Source organism: Pristis pectinata, chromosome 34 (assembly GCF_009764475.1).
Source record: "Pristis pectinata isolate sPriPec2 chromosome 34, sPriPec2.1.pri, whole genome shotgun sequence".
NCBI classification, from domain to species: domain Eukaryota; kingdom Metazoa; phylum Chordata; class Chondrichthyes; order Rhinopristiformes; family Pristidae; genus Pristis; species Pristis pectinata.
In genome coordinates this window covers 17388300-17403721 of record NC_067438.1, presented here as the reverse complement: position 1 = coordinate 17403721, position 15422 = coordinate 17388300, and the positions used below count along the sequence as shown (strand labels likewise).

At 57.6% G+C, this 15422-nt stretch overlaps 2 protein-coding genes across 2 annotated transcripts in view; one reads left to right on the top strand and one right to left on the bottom strand.

Annotated features, from left to right (window-relative positions):
* Window positions 1-15422, top strand: part of LOC127585911 (class I histocompatibility antigen, F10 alpha chain-like) — a 603397-nt gene that overhangs the window by 378390 nt on the left and 209585 nt on the right. The window lies entirely within an intron of this gene.
* LOC127585910 (nitric oxide synthase, endothelial-like) lies at window positions 11948-15416 on the bottom strand. Its single transcript, XM_052043650.1, has 3 exons — window positions 15382-15416; window positions 12610-12804; window positions 11948-12260 (listed from the first exon to the last, which is right to left on the bottom strand). The coding sequence occupies exons 2-3, from the start codon at window positions 12703-12705 to the stop codon at window positions 12093-12095; spliced, it is 264 nt and encodes an 87-aa protein (XP_051899610.1). The 5' UTR covers window positions 12706-12804; window positions 15382-15416; the 3' UTR covers window positions 11948-12092.

The following is a 15422-nucleotide window of genomic DNA, read 5'->3' as shown; positions in this document are numbered from 1 at the left end:
TAAACTGGAAAGAGCACAGAGAAGATTTACGAGGATGTTGCTAGGACCAGAGGGCCTGAGTTATAGGGAGAGGTTGGCCAGGCTGGGTCTTTATTCCTTGGAACGTCGGAGAATGAGGTGCGACCTTATAGAGGTTTTTAAATCATGAGGGGCACAGATAAGGTGGATGGTAACAGTTTTTTTACCAGCGTAGGGGAGTCCACAACTAGGGGGTATAAATTTAGGGTGAGAGGGGAAAGATTTAGAAGGGACCTGAGGGGCAACTATTTCACGCAGAGGGTGGTGAGTGTGTGGAACGAGCTGCCAGAGGAAGTGGGTGAGGCAGGTACGATAAAAGCACTTGGACCGGTGCGTGGAGGGGGAGGGGCTTGGAGGGATATGGGCCGAGCGCAGGAAATTGGGACTAGCTGGGTGGGCACCGTTGACGGCATGGACTGGTTGGGCCGAAGGGCCTGTATCCGTGCTGTACTGCTCCATGACTCTAAGTGAAGGCTGTTGTTTTGTGAGACTGTTCTTGTGAGCACCATTTTGTGAACTGGTTTTCTGAGCTAACTCTCGCTGCACTAAAATAATCGAAAGTGGACATAACGAGGCCCTACCAATAATCTGATGAATCAAATAAGAAGTTATTTGTGGGGCGTTCTTTGATAAGGTAGATAAATCAACGCAGGTTTATAGGAAGAACAGTCTGTGTCCGTGAACTGGAATAACCTGAGCCCAGTGTCGGGCTGTAACTGGTTTGAAATGGCCCGACTCTGGGAAAAAACAAAGTAATACGATCAGAGGCAGGTCCTCATCTGGGAGAAGAGCAGTTAGGGAATGCTACCTGTGGTCTGCAGCAGGGCCAGTGAAAGGTGGACACGGGCTAGCACGATGAATCTGAACCAACGGAATCGAAGTACAATGGTTCAGAACTGATAAGGAAAGGGAATAATAATGAAGGATTTCGGACGTGTGAGAACCCTGAAGACAAATTATCACAAGACCCCTGTGCCAGGGGTATGGAGAAGAAGGATTGATGGTCTGGCTCTCGGAAGATGCCCTATTTCGGTGTTACAAGTTGGAGAAGTTGGAGCGAGGGTCTGGGTGAGCACTGGTACAGAGGAACAACACTCGGGAATCTAAGCCATTGACCCGGGGCCAACATAACTTACATGGATATTTGCTTTGATACAATAAAGATGCAAGTTTGAATTAATTAGGATTTGTGTGGTCGTTTACCTAACCCAAGTTAGTTGACCGAGGTAAGGGGTCAACAGAAGTCAGATAAGGGTTAAAGTCAAAGTCGAGTTTGTTGTCATCGGCACAAGTCCGTGTGTGCACAGGTGCAATGAAAAACTTACTTGCAGCAGCATCACAGGTACAGAGCATCAGATAGGCAGCATTTCCAAGAAAAACACAAATTATACACAACGAAAAACAAAGCCCATTTTCGTGCAAAGTGATGGAAGTGGTGACAGTGTTGCTATGTACAGGTAGCATGTGCAGTAAATGATCGGGCACCGATAATGAACAGAGGGGCCTCGGGGTTTAAGTCCATCGTTCCCTGGACGTAGCAGCAGGGCGTATGGCACGCTTGCCTTCATAGGTTGGAACATAGAATATAAAAGTCAAGCCGTTATTTTGCAATTTTACAAAACACTGTCAGAGCACATGTAGAGCACTGCGTGCACTCTGGTCACCACGCTACAGGAAGGATGTGGTTCGGGTGGAGGGGGCGCAGAGAAGGTTCACCAGGATGTTGATGCAAGAGACACTGGAGATGCCGGAATCTGGAGCAACACACACACAAAATGCTGGAGGAACCCAGCAGGTCAGGCGGCGTCCATGGAGGGGAATAAACAGTCGACATTTCGGGTCCTGATTTCCAGTCCCGATGAGAGTTCTCAACCCGAAATGTCGGCTGTTCATTTCTCTCCATAGATGCTGCCTGACCTGCTGAGTTCCTCCAGCATTTTGTGTGTGTTTCACCAGGACGTTGCCTGGGTTGGAGGCCTTTAGATACGGGGAGAGATTGGACAGGCTGGGACAGTTTTGCCTGGAGCAAAGGAGGCTGAGAGGTGACCTGAGAGAGTCATGTATAAGTTATATATTTATATATATCCTGTGTGCTGTCTGAACCTACCTGCCTGCTGCCAGTGTTTCATCATACCTGGACCTCACCGGACTAGTGCTCAGGACAATAACTCCCCTTGACCTGATGTGATTTGCCACAGACAGGATAAACAGTCAGAATCTTTTCCCCAGGGTTGGGGTATCAAACACAAGAGGGGGGAGGTTTAAGGTGAGGGGAAGGAGGTTGAAAGGGGATCTGAGGGGGAAGTTTTTACACAGAGAGTGGGTGATACCTGGGACTCACTGCCGGAGGGAGTGGAATCAGATGCAGTCACTGTGTTTAAGGGGCATTTAGACAGACACTACAAGAAGGATTCGGGCCTACTGCAGGCAAGTATAATCAGAGTAGATGGGCAAAAAGGTCAGCATGAAGATGGTGGGCCGAAGGGCCTCTTTCTGTGCCATCCCACTCTGACAGGAGCATTGGTGGTGTTTGACTACAGAACGATGTTGATCAGCTGGCAGGGCCATGGCCGATGGAATAGTGTGAGGTGACGCGTATTGGGAGGTCCCGTAAGGGGAGGGAGCACGCCAAGAACGGTAGGGCCCAGGGCAGCATTGAGAAACAGAGAGACCTCAGTGTAGGAGTCCAAGGTGGCAGCTCAGGCCAATAATCTGGTGAAGAAGGTGTGTGAGGTATTCGGTGAGGCAGATGGGACTGGGAACATGGCCGAGGGAGGGGCGGGACTGGCAGCTCAGTGTTCCGGGGTAGGGATGCTACAGGTGTGATTGTAGTGGGGGTAATAGAGGAGGGGGAGCTGTGTTTCCGATCAGGGTGGTACTTCCAGAGGGTATCCCGGGGAGATCGTCCAGTGAGGCTATAGGGTAGAACTTGGAAATAAAACAAAAGGAGGTGACCACTTTGATGGGATTGCCGCGGATTTGTCCCCATCGGCGGACCAAGCGGGGAAGTCAAGGATGGTAAGTTCCAGCCAGAGCGGCTATTTTGAGAGCGGCTGTTTTGAGGTCAAAGTGCAGATACTTTGACAAGTGAGGCCTCAGTGAGGTGGCTGAGCAGTGACAAGGTGCAGTGAATCAAGGTAAGGGCTTTCCTTTTGTTTCGTTAAACCAGAGATCTCTTTATTAGTCACATGTACATCAAAACACACAGCAAAATGCACCTTCTGCGGAGAGTGTTCTGGGAGCAGCCCGCACGTGTCGCCATGCTTCCAGCGCCAACACAGCACGCCCGCAACTTCCTAACCCGTACGTCTTTGGAATGTGGGCGGAAACCGGAGCACCCGGAGGAAACCCACGCAGACACGGGGAGAACGTACAAACTCCTTACAGACAGCGGCCGGGATTGAACCCGGGTCGCTGGCGCTGTAATAGCGTCACGCTAACCGCTACGCTGCCGTGCCTGCCCCAACAGTCAGTGGAGCGATGTGCTCCTCCTGTGCGACGTGAGCCGTCAAGTGTCGCTGGTGACTGTGTCCGCAGGGAGGGTGTCCAGCTCCAGCTCCCCTCAGACCCCGTGGATCAGTCGGAGCGGCAGCTGGACTCACCAAGGAGCATCCAGGAGGCAGAGGGTTACAGGGAGGTGGTCACACCAAAGGCTCAGGTACCAAGAGGGGAGGCAGGTAGTGCAGGAGTCCCCTGAGGCTGTCCCCTCACAGACAAATCCATCAGTGTGGATACTGTTGGTGGGGAGGTCCTCTCGGGGGAAAATGACAGCAGCCGCCGGATCTGTTGTACAGCAGGGTGGGGCAAGGATTAGGTGACCATCAGTGACGGGGAAGTCTATAGTCAGGGGCACAGATGGGCATAGCTGTGCCCATTGGGTGTGACTCCAGGATGGTGTGTTAGCTTCCTGGTGCCAGGGTCAAGGACATCTCTAAGTGGGCACAGGACATTCTGAGAGGGGAGGGAGAGCAGCCAGAGCTGGTGGTCCGTATTGGTACCAGCGACACAGGCAGGGAGAGAGAATTTAGGGAGTTCGGTAGAAGGTCAAAGAGCAGGAGCTCCAGGGTTGTAATCTCGGGATTACTCCCTGTGCCAAGTGCTAGTGAGGGGACGAATAGGGCAAAAAGGCAAGTGTGAGTGTGGCTGAGGGGCTGGGGCAGGAGGGAGGGACCCCTGGGGTCTCCACAGGGGGAAGGGGTGATCTGTACAAGAGGGACAGAATGCACCTGAACTGCAGGGGACCAATATCCTGGAGGGGAGGTTTGCCGGTGCAACTTGGGAGGGTTTAAGCTAGTCAGACAGTGGGTGGGACCCGGCGTCACAGATGAGAACGCTGTGGCGAATATGGACTCAAAGAGAGCCAGCTGAGTGGGCAGCGCGGGCGGGGACAGGACAGGGAGTGAGGAAGGTCTGATAGGCTAAACTGTACGAAGCCTGACGGGCGAGGGAGGTGGACTCGAGGCGTGGACGGGTACACGGGACTGGGACGTTGTAGCTGTTCCAGAAGCATGGCTGAGGGAGGGGGCAGGACTGGCAGCTCAGTTCTCCTGGTACAGGTGTCACGGTGGTGGTAAGAGAGGAGGAGGAGTTGTGATATTGATCAGGGAGAACATCACACCAGTACTTAGGATATTCTGGGGGATTGTGCAGTGGAACTCGGAAGTACAAGGGTGGGATTACTTTGACGGGCCCACCAATAGACGGCGGCAGTCAGAGGAGCAACTATGTCAGGAGGTCACAGCGAGCTGTGGAAATAACAGGGTGGTTATAGTGGGGGGGTTTTACCCTCCCCAGGATTGACTGGCACTGTCAGGGTGCAAGGGATTAGATGGGATCCGGAACGTTTTCTCAAGCAGTAGGCAGACAGCCCGACTGGAGAGGGGGCAACACTCGACCTTGTCTTGGGAAACGAGGCTGGGCAGGTGGCTGATGTGTCAGTGGGGGAGAACGTTGGGACCAGTCACCATAACTCTATCAGTTTTAAAGCAGCTATGGAAAAGTATAGGACTGGTTCTCGGTGAACTGGGGCAGGGCCAAGGTCGATGGCATCAGACAGGAACTTGCAGAGATTGACTGGGAGAGTCTGTTTGCGCCTAAAGGGAGGACTGGCAAGCGGGTTTTATAAGTGCGATAGGGGAGAGTTCATAAACTCAAAGAGTTGTAGGGCAGGCAAACAGGCCCTTCTACCCATCTCGTCCATACCGACCGAGTCACTTCCCTGAGCCAGTTCCATTTCCCTGCGTTTGACTCATGTCCCTCTGAACCTGTCCTCCTACCTGTCTGAATGTCTTTTAAATTTGTAATTGTACACACTTCTAACACTTAAAACCTTTACAAAAAACTTCATTTATACAGCAGGGTAACAGGCCCTTCTGGCCCAACGACCCCAGTTACACCCGTGTTACCCTACTCACCCGTACGTCTCTGGAATGTGGGAGGAAACCGGAGCACCCGGAGGAAACCCACGTGGAGAATGTACAAACTCCTCACAGACAGTGGCGGGAATTGAACCCCGATCGCTGGCGCTGTAATAGCGTCGCGCCAACCACTACACTACCATTCCGTTCTGGCAGCTCGTTCCACATCCCACCACCCTTTGTGTGAAAAACTCCTTAGACCTGTGCCCTCTAGCTTTAGACCCCCCCACCTACCCTGGGGAAAAGACTGTGGCTTATCCACCTTATCTACGCCCCTCGTGATTTTATATCGGGACAGCATGTTCCTACTGGAGTGTAGGACAAGGCCGGCAGGAGTAGGGCACGTTGTCTGACCAGGGATATTGAGGGTCCGGTCAGGAAAAGGGAAGAGGCATATGTCAGGTGTAGGTAGCTGGGGTCAAATGAGTTCACTGAGCAACACAAGGGATGTAGGAGTACACGGGGAAATCAGGAGGCCAAAAAAGAGGCCCTGGGATACCTCTGGCAGATTGGTATTGGTGTTGGTTTATTATTGTCACTTGTACCAAGGTACAGTGAAAAACTTGTCTTGCAAACCGATCGTACAGGTCAATTCATTACACAGTGCAGTTACATTGGGTTAGTACAGAGTGCATTGAGGTAGTACAGGTAGAAACAATAACAGTACAAAGTGTCACAGCTACAGAGGAAATGCAGTGCAGTAAGGTGCAAGGTCACAACACGGTAGATCGTGGGGTAGATAAGGTCAAGGAGAACTGTAAAAAATTCTACGATGATATTAACAGCAAAAGAGTAGCTCAGTAGGTCTCTTTAAGTGTGGTCCATCTGTGTGTGGAGCTACAGGAGACGGGCGAGGCGTTAAAGGAATATTTCTCATCGGTATTTACTGTGGGGCAGGTCACAGAAGGCAGGGGGTACAGAGGAGAGAACAGGGATATCCTGGAGCATATCAACACTACAAAGGAAGAGGGGTTGGAGGTCCTGAAGCAGATTAGGCGGCTAAATCCTTGGGCCCTGATCCCTGGATGCAGTGGGAAGCAAGGGAAGAGATTGCTGGAACCCTACAAAGATCTTTGGGTCTTCCTCAGCCACAGGTGGGGTGCTGGAAGACCGCAGGGTGGCTCACGTTGCGCCTTTGTTGAACAAAGGCTGCAAGGACACGCCGGGAAGGAAAGACCGTGAGCCGAACGTCGGTAATGGCGGAGATATTGGAAGGGGTTCTGAGAGACAAGATGTGCCTGCATTTGGAAAGGCAGGAAGCAGGGATGGTCAGCGTGGCAGGTCACCAGCCTTGTCCCGAGTGCCAGTGACTTCTCTGTCCGTCCTCTCCCTGTGCTTCTCCCTTCCCACCGCACCACAGCACAGTGTCAGCCTGTCCCTGCACCGTCAGAGGCTGGGACAGTGAGTCAGGGGGAGCCCTGGGTAACGAAGGACATCGAAGGTTTAAAAGGAAGGAAGTGTGTCAGGGTGGAGAAAACTGGCATCGAAAGATTCACTTGAGGATCACAGGAGATTTTTCATGCATTCCAGGGACGTGGGCTTCCCAGGCTGAGCCGGCATTTCATTGCCCCTCCCTAGTTGCCCTGAGAAGGTGGGTGGGGAGCCGCCTTGTTGAACTGTTGCAGTCTCTGAGGTGTGGGTGTACCCACAGTGCTGGCAGGGAGGGAGTTTCAGAATTATGACCCACTGACGGTGAAGGAACGGCGATATATTCCCAAGTCGGGATGGGACGTGGCTCGGAGGGCAACTCCCAGGGATTGGTGTTCTCCAGGCTTCTGCTGCCCTTGTCATTCTGGCCGGTAGAGGTGGTGGGTCCGGGCGGTGCTGCCTGAGGAGTCTCGGTGGGTACAGACTGCTGCCACTGTGGAGGGAGGGAACGGGTGCGGATGGACGGGCCGATCAAACCTGCTGCCGTGTCCTGGATGGTGTCGAGCTTCTCGAGTGTTCTGGAGCCGCCATCACCCAGGCAAGTGGGGGGTGTCCCGTCACACCCCTGACTCAAGCCCTGTGGATGGGGGATGGGCTCTGGGGAGTGAGGGGGGGGGGCGCGAGTTACTCACCACAGGACTCCCAGCCTCTCACCTGCCCTCGTGGCCACAGTGTGTGACTGGTCCAGGTCCGTGTCCAGTCCATGGGAACCCCAGGATACTGGTGGAGGTGGATTCGGTGAGGCTAATGGATCTAGGGAGCAGAAGAGGGGCCCACGAAATGACCTCCTGCCACCCTGCCTCCTGAAAGGACACCGTCCCTTTCTCTCATTGTCTCCGTCTCGACCGCCACGGTTCTCAAGGTGAAGCCTTTTGCTCCGGGAGTTCTGGAATGTCTTCCTTCTCTGTCGGGAAATGTGACTCCCCCTCTGCCTTAGTCGACGGAGCCTCCTTTCCCTGTACCTCCTGTTCTCACCCCGCTCCCCTCCCCCCTGACAGAACAGGTTCCCCTGGTCCTCGCCGTCCACCCCACCAGTCTCCAATGTCCAGTACGTCAACCTTCGCCTTTCCCACCAGCTACAAAGGGATCCCACCGCCAGCCACATCACCCCCAACCCCCAATCCTCTCAGCTTTTTTCAGGGACCACCCTCCCTGCTTGGCTCACCGCCCCCCCAGAACCACAGGAGGTGCTGCCCCTGTCCCCTACACCCCCACAGAAGCTGCCTGACCCACCGAGTTCTCCCAGAGCCCTGTGTTTTTGTTTTAGATGTGGTCCCGTTCGTCTCCTCTGCAGCAATGAAATGACTTTGGTAAGTAGGGCTAAGAAAAGCCAAAATCCTTTCCGAGTGTATGAGAAACAAGAGGGTAGCCAAGGAAAGAGTAGGTGTCCTCAGGGACCGGAGGGGTAATCTATGCACGGAGTCAGGGGATATGAGTGAGGTCCGAAGTGAATACTTCTCATCGGAATTCACCAGGGAGAAGGAGGTGGAGGCTGGAGAGAGGGAGGAGGGCGCTGATATTCTGGACCACCGTCCGGATCAAGGAGGAGGAAGTGCTGGAAATACTGGAGCACGTTAGGGTAGATAAGTCACCAGGGTCAGACAGGATCTACTGCAGGATGTTGTGGGAAACAAGGAAGGAGATAGCTGGGATTTGGCGGAGATTTTACACCGTCGATACCCACAGGTGAGGTACCAGAAGAGCGGAGGACACCTGGTGTTGGCCCCTTGTTCAAAATGGGCAGCAGGGATAAGCCTGGAAACTGCAGGCCGGTGAACCTTCCATCAGTGGTGGGGACGCTGTTGGAGGAGGTTCTGAGGGACAGGATCTGTGTTCACTTGGAAAGGCAGGGACTGACGAGGAGGATCAGCGTGGGAGGGGAGATCACATCTCATCTGATCTGTTTTCTCAGGAGGTTTCTAAGAACATAGGTTGAGTAAGTTAGCACTTTTCTCTTTGGAGAGAAGGTGGATGAGAGGTGACTCGATAGGGGTGTGCAAGACGATAAGGGGCATAGATCGAGTGGACAGCCAGAGACTTTTTCCCAGGGCGACAATGGCTAACATGAGGGGGCATAATTTTAAGGTGATTGGAGGAAGGTATAAAAGGGATGTCAGGGGTAAGTTTTTTTACACAGAGAGAGGTGGGTGTGTGGAACTCACTGCCGGCAGAGGTTGTGGGGGCAGATACATTAGGGACATTTAAGAGACTCTTAGATAGATACATGAATGATAGAGAAATGGGGGGGGGGATGTGGGAGGGAAGGGTTAGATAGATCTTAGAGCAGGATAAAACGTCGGCACAACATTGGGGGCCGAAGGGCCTGTACTGTGCTGTAACGTTCTATGTTCTATAACATTGATGTAGGCAAACTGGCAGACATGGTTTAGGTGGACTTCAGTGGAGCGTTTGACAAGTTCCTGCGTGGTAGGCTGGTCCAGAAGGTTCACCCACAACGGATCTGAGTCGTGTTGGTGAACTGGGTTCTAGCATTGGCCTAGTGACAGGAGACAGAGGCTGGTGGTGGGTGGGGGGTTTACCTGACTGTAACGGTGGTCTACCAGAGGGGTCGGTGCTGGGACCCCTGTTGGTTGTAACGTACATCAGTCACTTCAGGAGAATGCCGGGGGTATGATCAGTAAGTTTTCAGACAACACAATAACTAGTGCAACCACAGACGAGAAAGGTTGTCTAAGGACCGAGAGGGGGAACCGATCAGCTGGAAAAGGGTGGAGCAGGTGGCAGATGGAGTTTAATCCAAATAACCGTGAGGTAAATCACCGTGGGATTCTGCTGGGACATGGAGACTAAATGATGTTCAGAGACACCCTGGGGTGCAAGCCCCAGAGCTCCCCGAAAGTGGGGTGGCACAGGCGGACAGGGTGGTGAAGGAGGCATTCGGTTCGCTGGCCTCCCCGGGCCGAGGCACTGAGTGCAAGAGTTGGGAAGTTCCAGTGGAGTTGGACGGGCTGCTCTCCAGTACACAGCAGCCCACACCCTGCCGGTTACCCCCATTCTCCCCATACTTGGTGTGTGACGGGTGCCCAGAAGAGCGGTGAGAGCACAGGCCCAGCACTGACGCGTTGTGTGGTGTTTGCCTGCACAGAAACGTTTAATCTGGCGGCTGGTGTCATGTCGACATGAATTCACCTGGCAGAACTACTCAGACTGGTGGGCTGGTGGGGTCAGTCAGCAAACTCCATTCAAAGTCACCGCCTTCAGGAAACTTTAATCAGCTGACAACACATTCATACAACAACAAAAAACTTCGGGACACATCGATCACATCAGGATGTGGAGGCTGCTTGGGTCGGGACGGGACGGGACGGGATGGGATGGATTTGGCCTCATTAAATCATTAACTCACCCCCCTCCTCCTTCACTGGAGAGCTCAACATGTCAATGGATAAAGAGAAACCACAGAGGATGTCAGCACGAGGTGGTGACAGGATGTCAATTGAGCAGCTCGCTAAGGACGGCACTGGCGCCGACCTGTTCCTGCAGCACAGGAGGGGAGTGGGTATCGATGTCTGCGAGGGAGGGGCTGCTCCGGAGGGAGTGGGTACTGACGTCTGCGAGGGAGGGGCCGCTCCCAACCTGCTCATTGAGCTGACAGCATAAGTTCACAACAGGGGCCGGGGGAGGGAATCAGTCAGTGGTGAGTGTGAGCTCACACCCAGGGACCGAGGGAGGGAATCGGTCAGTGGTGAGTGTGAGCTCACACCCAGGGACTGAGGGAGGGAATCGGTCAGTGGTGAGTGTGAGCTCACACCCAGGGACCGACGGAGGGAATCAGTCAGTGGTGAGTGTGAGCTCACACCCAGGGTGGGAAGGGAATCGGTCAGTGGTGAGTGTGAGCTCACACCCAGGGACCGAGGGAGGGAATCGGTCAGTGGTGAGTGTGAGCTCACACCCAGGGACTGAGGGAGGGAATCGGTCAGTGGTGAGTGTGAGATCACACCCAGGGACCGGGGGAGGGAATCGGTCAGTGGTGAGTGTGAGATCACACCCAGGGACTGAGGGAGGGAATCGGTCAGTGGTGAGTGTGAGATCACACCCAGGGACCGGGGGAGGGAATCGGTCAGTGGTGAGTGTGAGCTCACACCCAGGGACCGAGGGAGGGAATCGGTCAGTGGTGAGTGTGAGCTCACACCCAGGGACTGAGGGAGGGAATCGGTCAGTGGTGAGTGTGAGATCACACCCAGGGACCGGGGGAGGGAATCGGTCAGTGGTGAGTGTGAGATCACACCCAGGGACTGAGGGAGGGAATCGGTCAGTGGTGAGTGTGAGATCACACCCAGGGACCGGGGGAGGGAATCGGTCAGTGGTGAGTGTGAGCTCACACCCAGGGACCGAGGGAGGGAATCGGTCAGTGGTGAGTGTGAGCTCACACCCAGGGACTGAGGGAGGGAATCGGTCAGTGGTGAGTGTGAGATCACACCCAGGGACCGGGGGAGGGAAGTGAGGAACCAGATTCTGATGTTGGCCAGATTCATGTTCATGAGACAATTGACCTTCATCCAACGTAGGATAACGAGCTCACACTCACAATGTCTCTGTGTGTGGTTGTGAGCTGCTGATCGGGGCAGCCAGTGAAAGCCTAGAGATCTTCTGGGAACATGGGAACCACTGACAGTTCCCCCAGAGACAGAGCCCCTGGAGACGGATCCTCCTGGTGACAGAGTCCCCCAGTGACAGACCCCACCCGGTGACGGACCTCCCTGGTGACAGTTCCCCCGGTGACAGACACCCCACCCCCCCGTGATGGACCCCCCCAGTGACGACTCCCCTGGTGACGGACACCCCCCCCCGTGACAGAACCCCGTGACGGACCCCCCCCCAACCCCCCCAGTGACAGACCCCTGGTGACTTGAGCCCTTGGTGACAGACCACCCTGGTGATGGACCCCTCTGGTAACAGAACCCCCCTGCTGATGGACCCCTGGTGTCAGACACCCCCCCCCCGATAACCCTCAGTGACGGACCCCCAGTGACGGACACCCTCGGTCACAGACCCCTGATGAGAACCCCCAGTGACGGACCCCCAGTGATGGACCCCCCGGTCACAGACACCACCCCCCCCGATAACCCCAGTGACGGACCCACAGTGACAGACACCCCACAGTGACAGACCCCCCAATGGGAACCCCCAGTAACAGACCCCCAGTGATGGACCCCCCAGTCACAGACACCCCCAGCTGAGAACCGACGGACTCCCAGTGACAGGTGACTACAATCCCTGGGTGTGGACAGCCTCTCCCCCTGGACCTCCCTTGCTGGTACCGATCACCCCCTTGGACTGCTGCCAACAGGTGAACGACGTGGAGCGGACCTTGGTGGTGACCTCTCGGGTTCGCAGTGTTATTCCAAATATATCCTCGTGGTAACGGTTGTCGTCCTGGGCAGAGAAATCGGAGGTCAGAGACCTGTGTGAAGGGGGAGCGATGGGGGGGAGGGGGAAGAGTGAGAGGGGAGGGGGGAGACAGAGGGACGCTATGTGGCATGGACTGCACGGGTGGGGAGCTGTGATGCGGGGACTGCACGGTTGGGGAGCTGTGATGCAGGGGACTGCACGGTTGGGGAGCTGTGATGCGAGGGACTGCACAGGTGGGGAGCTGTGATGCGAGGGACTGCACAGGTGGGGAGCTGTGATGCGGGGACTGCACAGCTGGGGAGCTGTGATGCAGGGGACTGCATGGTTGGGGAGCTGTGATGCAGGGAACTGCAAGATTTGACGCATTTCCTACCTTCAGTTTAGCGATGTACGTGGCAGCTTCACTCAGGCTGAGGCTCCCCTGCGCAGCGATGATTTCCTGAACCGTCCGTGAAACATCCTGAGCCATGGTGACATCCCCACAGATGTACAAGTGTCCACGCTGGGAATCCAGGATCTGGAACAGTTCCTCCGACAATTGGTTCCGAATGACATCCTGCACATATACCTGCAGAGCAAAACATGAACCAAATAACCACAGGGTGACAGAGACAGCACGGAGACAGGCCCTTCAGCCCACCCGCTCCCTACTGACCATCAGCCATCCACTTACACCAATCCCCCGGACCCAGCCCCTCACTGGGGACAACTCACCGCAGCCGATTACCCCACCCAGCCGCGCGTGTCTGGGACATGGGAGAAAACTGGAGCCCCCGGGGGAAGCCTACAAGGTCACAGGGAGAGCGTGCAGACTCCACACCGACAGCGCCGGAGCACGGGATCGGACCCGGGTCCCTGGGACTGGGAGGCAGCGGCACTACCCGCCGCCCCAGCCGGAGCGAGCAGACAGTGAAGCGGGATCAAACCCCGAGACCCTGGGCCGGCTCTCCGCCCACACCTAACCTGTCGGTCACAGCCAGGGCTGACCTCCGGCGTGTCAGGGGTCACAGGTCGGGTTCACCTGGGATTGGAGGTCACCCGGGGTCACGGCCCGGTCCTGTCACAGCACAGGTGCCCCATCCAATCCCCTCCCCAACACCTCCCTCCCCCTCCACATCCATCCTCCCCCTACCCCCACACTTCCCTCCCCACTCTCCCTCCCCCACCCCCACCCCTCCCTCCCTCCCCACCCCCTCCCCCACCCCTCCCTCCCTCCCCACTCCCCCCCCACACCTCCCTCCCTCCCCACTCCCCCTCCCCAACACCTCCCTCCCCTCCACATCCATCCTCCCCCTACCCCCACACTTCCCTCCCCACTCTCCCTCCCCCACCCCACCCCTTCCCCCACCCCTCCCTCCCTCCCCACTCCCCCTCCCCCACACCTCCCTCCCTCCCCACCCCCTCCCCCACAACCTCCCTCCCTCCCCACTCCCCCTCCCCCACACCTCCCTCCCTCCCCACTCCCCCTCCCCCACAACCTCCCTCCCTCCCCACTCCCTCCCCCACAACCTCCCTCCCTCCCCACTCCCCCTCCCCCACACCTCCCTCCCTCCCCACTCCCCTCCCCCACAACCTCCCTCCCTCCCCACCCCCTCCCCCACAACCTCCCTCCCTCCCCACTCCCTCCCCCACAACCTCCCTCCCTCCCCACTCCCCCTCCCCCACACCTCCCTCCCTCCCCACTCCCTCCCCCACAACCTCCCTCCCTCCCCACTCCCCCTCCCCCACCCCTCCCTCCCTCCCCACTCCCTCCCCCACAACCTCCCTCCCTCCCCACTCCCCCTCCCCCACCCCTCCCTCCCTCCCCACTCCCCCTCCCCCACAACCTCCCTCCCTCCCCACCCCCTCCCCCACAACCTCCCTCCCTCCCCACTCCCCCTCCCCCACACCTCCCTCCCTCCCCACTCCCCCTCCCCCACAACCTCCCTCCCTCCCCACTCCCCCTCCCCCACACCTCCCTCCCTCCCCACTCCCCCTCCCCCACACCTCCCTCCCTCCCCACTCCCCCTCCCCCACAACCTCCCTCCCTCCCCACCCCCTCCCCCACACCTCCCTCCCTCCCCACTCCCCCTCCCCCACAACCTCCCTCCCTCCCCACTCCCTCCCCCACAACCTCCCTCCCTCCCCACTCCCCCTCCCCCACAACCTCCCTCCCTCCCCACTCCCCCTCCCCCACAACCTCCCTCCCTCCCCACTCCCCCTCCCCCACAACCTCCCTCCCTCCCCACTCCCCCTCCCCCACACCTCCCTCCCTCCCCACTCCCCCTCCCCACAACCTCCCTCCCTCCCCACTCCCCTCCCCCACACCTCCCTCCCTCCCCACTCCCCCTCCCCCACAACCTCCCTCCCTCCCACCCCCTCCCCACAACCTCCCTCCCTCCCACTCCCTCCCCCACAACCTCCCTCCCTCCCCACTCCCCCTCCCCCACACCTCCCTCCCTCCCCACTCCCCCTCCCCCACAACCTCCCTCCCTCCCCACCCCCTCCCCCACACCATCCCCACTCCCCCTCCCCCACACCTCCCTCCCTCCCCACTCCCCCTCCCCCACAACCTCCCTCCCTCCCCACCCCCTCCCCCACAACCTCCCTCCCTCCCCACTCCCTCCCCCACAACCTCCCTCCCTCCCCACTCCCCCTCCCCCACACCTCCCTCCCTCCCCACTCCCCCTCCCCCACAACCTCCCTCCCTCCCCACCCCCCTCCCCCACAACCTCCCTCCCTCCCCACTCCCCCTCCCCCACAACCTCCCTCCCTCCCCATCCCCTCCCCCACACCTCCCTCCCCACCCCCTCCCCCACACCTCCCTCCCTCCCCACTCCCCCTCCCCCACCCCTCGCTCCCTCCTCCCCCTCCCCCACACCTCCCTCCCTCCCTCCCCTCCCCCACACCTCCCTCCCCTCTCCCTCCCCTCCCCCTCCCCCACACCTCCCACCCCTCCCCCTCCCCCACACCTCCCATCGCCCCTACCCACACTCCCCCCACACCTCCTTCTCTCCAACTCCCCCTGCCTCCCTCACCCCACACTCGCCTCCCTACCCTCCCACCACATCTCTCCCCCTCACCCTCCCCCACACCATCCGTCCACCCCCTCCCCCACTCCCTCTCCCTCTGTCCCTTCTCCCTCCCCCTCCCTCCCCCCCCTCACCTTCTCCCCCTCCTTCTCTCGGGAGTAGGCGGTGTAGATCT

What these genes read in the sequence shown, in the direction of transcription:
- LOC127585910 (XM_052043650.1), bottom strand. Translation starts at nt 12,705, where the DNA reads ATGGCTCAGGATGTTTCACGGACGGTTCAGGAAATCATCGCTGCGCAG. An exon ending in CGTACATCGCTAAACTGAAG is followed by an intron (nt 12,261 to 12,609) that starts GTAGGAAATGCG and finishes TTCTCTGCCCAG; the next exon opens with GACGACAACCGTTACCACGA.